General features: G+C 34.6%; 1 protein-coding gene across 2 annotated transcripts in view; it reads right to left on the bottom strand.

Moving 5' to 3' along the window:
• Positions 1-1,353: 1,353 nt before the first annotated feature.
• The window catches only part of LOC106062465 (voltage-dependent calcium channel subunit alpha-2/delta-3-like), a 239,117-nt gene continuing 231,957 nt past the window's right edge, over positions 1,354-8,513 (bottom strand). For both annotated transcript variants that reach the window (XM_056026032.1, XM_056026034.1), the window contains one exon: positions 1,354-8,382. In XM_056026032.1, the coding sequence (XP_055882007.1) occupies positions 8,266-8,382 (117 nt within the window). In that variant the 3' untranslated portion in view covers positions 1,354-8,265. The remainder of the gene's footprint in view (positions 8,383-8,513) is intronic.

Raw genomic sequence — 8,513 nt, 5'->3', positions numbered from 1 at the left:
TCCATATTATGAAAATCTGATGGTGTGTGTCTGTGTGGGTGGGGGGGTTGATAATCTCGAGGTTTTCTTTTTTACAAAACTTGTATCAACGCACTCTGTCTGTCTGTCTGGTAAAAAAGTTTATACATGTTTTTTCTCCCATTCCCAATTCTAGGATTAAGTTGAAACATCGCACAATTATTCATAGTACATTATACTCTTCAAAGACAAATTTTAAAAATGTTGAAAACGCTGATCAACGAACAGCTGTTCTTCGCTAGCTCACTGAGTCATTTCCCCTTTCAGGCCTTGAGATCATCTATCTATGATGTAAATGTCATCTGTTTCTGTGGCCCACGGACCACAACGACTAACAACATTTACTTTACCCAACTAATATCAGGTACCCATTAGAGCTGGGTGGACTCAGCGGCGTCCAAAGATCCCGAAATAAAAAAAAACAGTTTTCACCAGAATTCGAACCCGGGACCCCTGTTCGGAAGCCAAGCGTTTTACCGCTAATCCATCACGCATCCTGTGTCTTATTTATATATATAGGCCTATATATATTTTTTTCCATCTGCAATGAGCAAAGTCAATTAGTTTTGTAAATATTAACTTGCTGTACAATCTAGCCCGGATTCAGGGGGCGCAAAGTGTGCAAACACACTGGGACTTAATTTTTCTTTAAGGCATATTGTCAGACAAATGGGGATTCCATCCATAGGCCATTTGCGCCCGTATTAAACATTCCTTTCATTGGCCATCTGCACAAGCCCTCAACAGTCCATCTAAAGACGATTCGCACAAGGGTTCCAAATTCCACCCACAGACCATTCGTACAAGGGATCAATATTCCATACATTGACACAAAGGTTTAAAACTCCATCAATAGGCCGTTTACATATTGACCATTAGCACAATGACTAAACAATTGTATAGTTCTTTGTTGACAAAAATATATATATAATATATGTAAACAATGCAGAAAAAAAATGTCTTCAATTTTATTTGTTTCAAGAAGAATGTATTAAGCGAAGACCAAACAGTTCAACACACACACAAAATACTCAGAAAGAAAATACAAGAGTTGACACAGACATACTTGTAATGCAGTTTAGAAAAAGTATGTTATCAATAACATTTAAAATAGATCTCAAGATAAAAGAATATATGAACATAAACTTGAAGGCAAACAATGTCATTATTTAATATTAAATGCATTCAATACATCGGATACAATTATTTTACATCCAATTAATGTATGAATTTAAAAAAGAAATACAAATATGGAAAAAAATTATGAAAAGAAAGATTTTATTAAGAAAGAGACAAATGCGAAATGTTCATAGAAAGTTTTAAGCGAAATGGAGGAAATATTATTATCATAATAAAACTTTTGTTTAGTATTTACAATTTAGTTAATGTTTAAGCCAAGAGAACATTTAAGTCTACAAGGAGAGATAATCTAGATCAGGACTACCTACAGCGATGTTTAGAGAAAGAAACAAAAGAGAGGACACATAGAATGTCAAAAGTTCACCCCTCAAGGTCCAGTGGAGTGAGCACAAAGAAATGGACAAAGTAAAAGAATGGACCGGCCTCTGACCGAGTAAAGTGAAGAGATTTGTTACGCGAACTGTCACAGCACCCCTACAACATAAGACAGGTGATGGTGATTAAAGTCTAGTCTTAGTACCGGTAGTTTAACAAAAAAAGTGTCGATTGGTTACTGCGAACTTGAATTGGGAATGTTGGCCTTTAGAAATAATTCGCTATAATACAACAAAATATAAAAAAAACTTTTTTTTTTTACATAAAGGTTATCTAAAGGGTAAGAACTCCATCCTTAAAACTACATCTATCAATAATGTACAAGTTATTTCCCTTATTCGATATCAAAGAAAATAATTAACGATAATCAATTTACTAATTGTAATTTAGTATTTTGTTTATTGATTCATGTTTTGTTAGGTACAATAAATAAATGTTTAAAGGATCAACATGATCAGAGAATGCGTGAGGGAGAAATAACGGTAACAATAATTTAAGGGAACTAAATTCAACAAATTTAGTCATAGCTGTAAATACGAAAGTATTAGTTTCCCATGTTTCTATTAAACAAAATAATAAATAATTACCAGTAATAAATTGTCTAATGGGTTACTTTTTGTTATATTGATTCATGTCTTGTCAATGAATAATTGTGCGAAGTTTCAGCTTCATCTGAGAATGGGCGTGGGAGAAATAACGTGTATACACTTTTACCGACAGACAGAGTGAGTTAATTAATATAAGCTTTGTAAAAATCACTATGACGCCATGTTCGCAGATTTCGTGTACATAATGCTTCAATTTTATTAAAATTTCAACACATATTTTTTTTTTTTGGTTCTATTTACAGCAAGCAAGAGGTCAATGCATAATCTGAGCCAATATTATGAAACATTGTTCTGTGAGGTTTCATCACTAGCGATGAAAGTTAAAGTTAGACCTAAGTCCTCTTGGTGTCATGCCAACCTCAGGCATTGTACATTTGTTAAAGAGTAAATGCTTATCGCACTGCTTAGGTTCCTCGTTAAACATATTAAAGACCTAAATATGAAGTCGGGGTCGTGGTGGCTTAAGATGATGCCGAATAGTTTCTTTCTAAAATCTTCAAAATCTTCACATCTGGACTATCAATTAACAAAATTTAGCACCCAATTAAGAATTTGTTGAAGCAGGTAAAGATGAAATTCATGCTACATTTTTTTTATAGCACAGACAAATGTACCTTAAAACACATTAGGAGAACTCTTGTTAATGAAGGAATATAATGTCTTATTAGTAAAACTTTTACTGGAGACAATGGGTCGTAAAGGCATTCGAGCCGAACGGTTATATGTCTTCGCACATGCCGTTCACAATGGGATCATTTTAGAATGATCTTGGTTCTACGTGCTTCTTTCTTCTTTACAGCAGAACACATTGAAGAAATCTAGCTACAATCTTGTAACACGTATAGAATGGGATACAAAAAAAATCCATCGAAGCAATCCATCTGTCTATGATGGTCTGAGGGGGGGGGGGAGTTGTTAAATATTCTACTTCCTTTAATATTTTAGGGTGCGTAACACCAACATTTTTGAAGCACTATTCTTAGGTATGGTCTTTTACAAAATAATTGTTAACAAAAAAATTTGATAAAAAATGTAAACTTTGTTTTTAAATATTCTAAAAAGAAAATGAATAGATCTGATGCTATCTGACGAAATGTGTTTGAAAAGCACGACTTCTTCTAATATTTACCTTTACATGCATATTTGACATTGCTAGGAATTCAGATTTTAAAAGTAAAATAAAAAAAAACGCATTGTAATGGAAAGGCACTTCACAAAACAATATATTTGAATCATTACAGGAGAAAAAAAGACCATATTGTACATTTTACATATAAAGAAACATTGGTATAGATCACCATACATAACACTATTTCGAACAAAAAAAATCAACATTTAAACCAAAACAATGAAAAAACAAAATAACTAATAGGATCACGTTATCACATACGGGTCACAAGAGGTAGAGAATGTACAAGAGAGAAAAAAACAATACCAAAAATATGAACTACTGTCGCATTCAGAAAAAAAACTAAATTTACTCGCTTTTGAGAAATGTGGACAACACAAAAAACTTACAGGAGAAATAGTCAAACATAAGTGTTAAGGTTACGAAAAAACCACAAAGCCATTGTCGTCGTTCTAAAGTAGAATTATCGCATAATCAAACATCTTTATAACGTTAAGATTAAACACAAAAGTAGTTTTAAGTAGGCCTACTTTGAATGAATAGCATTTATCATACAAAACAAATATAGAAAGTATCCAATTTTAGTACAAAACAAATAACCATATATGTGTATAGTGGCAAAATATGTAGGTCACAGCTGCGGCTGTGTATCTACGGGAAATACTGCACTCCTTAATTAATAATCTTCGGACTAGAAGACAAGCCTTATTATTATTTTGTTTTATTTTTATTAAAATCCTAAAAGGTTAATATTTTTCTTTTGTTAAATAGTTTCTACCACAGACTTGAAACTTGGGTCAAATATACATTAAATGAAAGCTGTATACTGTATCCGGCTTGGGACGTACTTTAATTAAGCCAAAGTGCACAAGGAAATACAAAATAGGAAAAAATGCAACATATTTTTCAATGTCTTTAGTCCCACAAATGGAATGATTTTCAATTTAAAAAAATGCAAACAAAATAAAAACTTCGGATTAGGTCTCTTAGTGTTAAGGCTTTCAACTTTATGGACCATCCAAAGATATTAAGCAGTAATAATGGACATTAAAACAATGAGAAGAATGGATTGCTACTGGCCTAAATGGTTTGACCCTCAAAGATTTAAACCATTGAGTAGGTACAATGTACAGATGACTCCAGTCTTGTGAAGCAAACAAACACGTGTCAGTCACAACACTTACACTTGAGACAAAACACTGGCACACACATGTATGTAAAATATTGTTTACATGATGGAATAAAAAAAAGTTTATCTTTCATTTAATGTTTACAAACTGCGCATGCGTGGTGAAGAACAAAAAGATAGCTAACTAGATAACGAAAGAGAGAGATATGAAGAGAGAAAGAGAGCCAGATAAAAGAGCAAGAAAGTTAGAGAGATGAAATGAGAATGAAAAGAGATGAATAGAGATAATAAGTCAGAGTGATGAAAAGAGGTATAATATTGTTATAAACCTGGTGGTGGCACAGATGGGGGTGGTGGTGTGTGTGTAGCCAGCCGACGCAAATCGCCCCAGGCCAGCGCTAGACGAGCGGTCAACCGTGACGAGTTACGACGATCGGCCGAGACGAGTATCAACATGATGGTTCGGGAAGGATCGACATCGTGAACAGTGCTCAGGAGTGTCACGAGGGATGTAGTCATCTGACCACCCAGAATGGTCGAGCGACGTTCTGTCCGGTTCTAGAAGGCCAGCAGGGACCCTATATAAAGAGCGAAGGTATCAGAAACGAGTGAGTCACAACTTCCCGATCTACAGTTCGTTACTACGGCTCAGTACAAGTCCGAGACGAGACAGAGAGACCAGTGCAAGAATTTATACGGCGGAGAGATATTTGTACAGTCTTGTGTTACGTGCTGCCAATTGTACAGTATTGGCTGTTATTTATTGACATTAAACTATTACGTTATTTTCAAGCCCAGAGTTGTCAAGTTCTTTAAGTTGGTGGTGTCGTTTGGTGCAATCTGCTGCGAGCCTGGATAGGGAGATTCGTAACAATTATATAATATTATGCAACTCTGACAATATTAAATTGACTTAGACACAGCCAGTGGACAATAATTTCTTTTTATTATGCATCTATACAGGTTTAACGTTTCGCTGCTTGTTGAGAAAAACAAAAAAAAATGTAATCTCAAAATGTATAACATTCTAAATTTTCAACATGCCATCTTATTTATAGAGAATATTAGAATATTCAGGATAACGCATCTTCATTTCAAGTGTTCCGAAAATTCCTTATACTTTAGAAGGTGACCCAACAAAATAGCGCGACTTGTATATGATGTGTATAAAGTACTGGATTTTATTATTAAGTGAAGGTACTGGGCAGGAATATGATGATGTGTGTGTTACATATGTGTGTTACGTATAATCAGAAATCTTGATTATATGCGGCATCTCTCTTTAATCAAACCAGGGCGTAACTTGCCGCAACATTGGTAAACTTAGATAGGTCAGGATTAGTTAAGCTAGCAATCACTATTCTTATCTGTTAATACTCCTTCGAAGAACTAAATGATGCTCGGCCAGATGTAGGGAATTTGTATGACTATTGGGAGGACAACTATATTGATCACCAGAGACGAGTGACTCCAAGATTTCAGATAGAATTATGGAATGTTAGAGATTGAGTACTGGACAATCTACCTCGAAGAGGGAGGGATGGTACCATGAATTTCAGCTTTTTTTTATGGCGGTCATCACCCAAATGTCTACAAGTTAATCTCTCAGAGAACAGGAGAACACACTGAGAACGAGATTCTGAGGTACAATGCTGGAGAACGAAGTAAAGCTGCAAGCAAGACAAAGTACCTCCAACTTAACAGACGTCTTGCAGCTATATTGCCATTGCACGGAAACAAGCCACTGAAGGAGTTTCTTTTGGAATGTAAATAAATGATATATTTAGAAATGATTCATTTTAGCTTATTGTAATTCTTGCATAATAATTTATATTTTAAGATATCAAGAGTGCTTCCTACTAAATGTCAGCGAAAAGTAAAAAATATTGGCTTTAATAATATTTTACAATATCTAAAGTAGTTCTTGCAAAATGACTCAAAAAAAAATTTTTTTTTCCGCGTTACGTTACTTTCACAATTTTGTCGGGGAAACCACTTTAGAAGAATACAAAGAAAGACTGTGTTTTATATTGGTTATGATTAATTTGCTAGAATATCTTTAGTTTAGCGAAAATAGATATATTCATATAATATTAGTGACTATATTTATATACTATAATATCCTTGCAATCCAGATGTCTTTCTCAATAAATCTTGGGAAATGATGGCTTGTACCGAATAGAAGCGTTATCTTCCAAACAACGCTTTTCTCTATGACGTTTTATAGTTTCCCATTTCAACCATAGCTCACACTTAAGGTCTCAGTGGTAAAACAGACACATCCACTACTGTACCAACCGCAGCTGTATGGAGCACCATTTTGTATTCCCATGAAATGGAAGAGAACGTATCCAAAGGAATAATAGCGTCACACATCGCGGCTAGTGAAAGCATCGTGACAATTAGGTTGTGCTTGACATAGTCCACCTCAGACACAGCCGATTATCTCAACGGTTCAGTATTACCAACACCCTGCAGAGGGGAAACAACAAAAAAGAACGGCACGCTACCATGACACAGACTGGCAAGGAGGCTTCAACTTAGCAGCAAAAAGCTGGATAGAGAAAATAGGAAATATAGTTAAGTAGTACAGCGTTTGTCCATCTTTTTGTACTTGTATTAAATATTTTCCTATCTTTTGTCTTCATTTTGGGACTTGGTGTCTCAGTAAAAACGCACCACTCTACACTAGTCTTCTGTTTAAATAAATTCCGCATTGTTTGATTGATTGTGAAAATATCACAATATTTAACTGTTCCGCAAAATTTTAATTGCCAAGTAAACTTTTTTATTTATCTTATATATTACAGACGTTACTTAAAAAAAGATAATTACTTCCTACGCATTTCATGTGTCAACATTCTTGTTAATCAATGACTTAAACTCTGCTAAGTCGTTGGTTTTCCTGGCTGACTCAAGCAACCCATTCTATTTTCCAATGTTTATCACTATTCACTTCTTTATATAAGTAACTCTATATTAAAAAGATTACTTTTAGTTGACCTAGTTGGTACCCTTTTCCCCCCAGGAAGTCCAAGAATCAGACGATAAGAACTACTGCTATACAACAAGTATACATTTTTGGATGAAAGAAAAAAAAAACAACAACAAAAACAAAATCAAGTAAAATTAGTCGAAACAATACAACATGACAAGAATGCATCGAAGACACTAGAGAAGGCAGTACTTTGCTGAAACAAAGGCAATATCTTTGAAGCCATCAAAAAAAAAAAAAAAAAGATACTGACACATATCTCACATGAAAATTGTAATAATTGTGTGTGTGTGTGTATGTATGTGATAACTTCAGAGTTTTAAAAACAAAACAACATTATGTGACCAGCACAGCTAAATGTATTGTGATGACGTCATCGATTTTTGAGCACAATAATGTAATCGCACTTCATATTGATTTTTCAGACTTTAAGTCTGAAGAGTTTAAGCGTTCTTTTCTTCTTTTCTTTTCTTCTTTTCACGTTGACATTTTCAAATGTCTAGTTCTACCTGCCCTAAAAGCTGGAGGCGATATAAATGATGGCTTCACAAGGCGTTGATGTAATATAAAGATTTCCTTTCTACGCCACAGCTTTGCGTTATTACGCCAGCAGGTGATTACAACAAAAGTAAGAACTCCGTACAGCAGACATCCAGGCTGTCACTCCCTTATTAAGCTTTAAATATTGTCTCAGCTGAAGTGATTTAGATGTTTACAAATCTGTACAATGGAAACACATTTATCAAGGCAAGAAGTTGAATCTAGTGGAGCTGTCACAAGATCTCGAAAAAAAAATCTTCAAACAAGATTTGTTTGTCATTAGAAGGCGCCTGACTGATATGGCGGTTGTAACAACCTATTCCTAGTCATGTCAGTGGCAGCAGAGAGCTGTGAATGTCAATAATACTGTCAGCTCAATGCCAAACGTGATAGCAGGAAGTATCTGGTAGTTGCTCATGGCAGACGACTGACCACAAGGTGTGTCCGTCTGAGGAAAAAATTGCAAAAGAAACATTTTTAATATATACAAGAAACAGAAAAAAAAATTCAAATTCTAACCTGAAACCATCATGCCCAGATTACTGATTTGTTTGTCTTAGTTTTACATGTTTTGGGTGT

Source organism: Biomphalaria glabrata, chromosome 4 (assembly GCF_947242115.1).
Source record: "Biomphalaria glabrata chromosome 4, xgBioGlab47.1, whole genome shotgun sequence".
NCBI lineage: Eukaryota > Metazoa > Mollusca > Gastropoda > Planorbidae > Biomphalaria > Biomphalaria glabrata.
The sequence above is the reverse complement of the archived record's forward strand: the minus strand, read 5'-3'. Positions and strand labels throughout refer to the sequence as shown.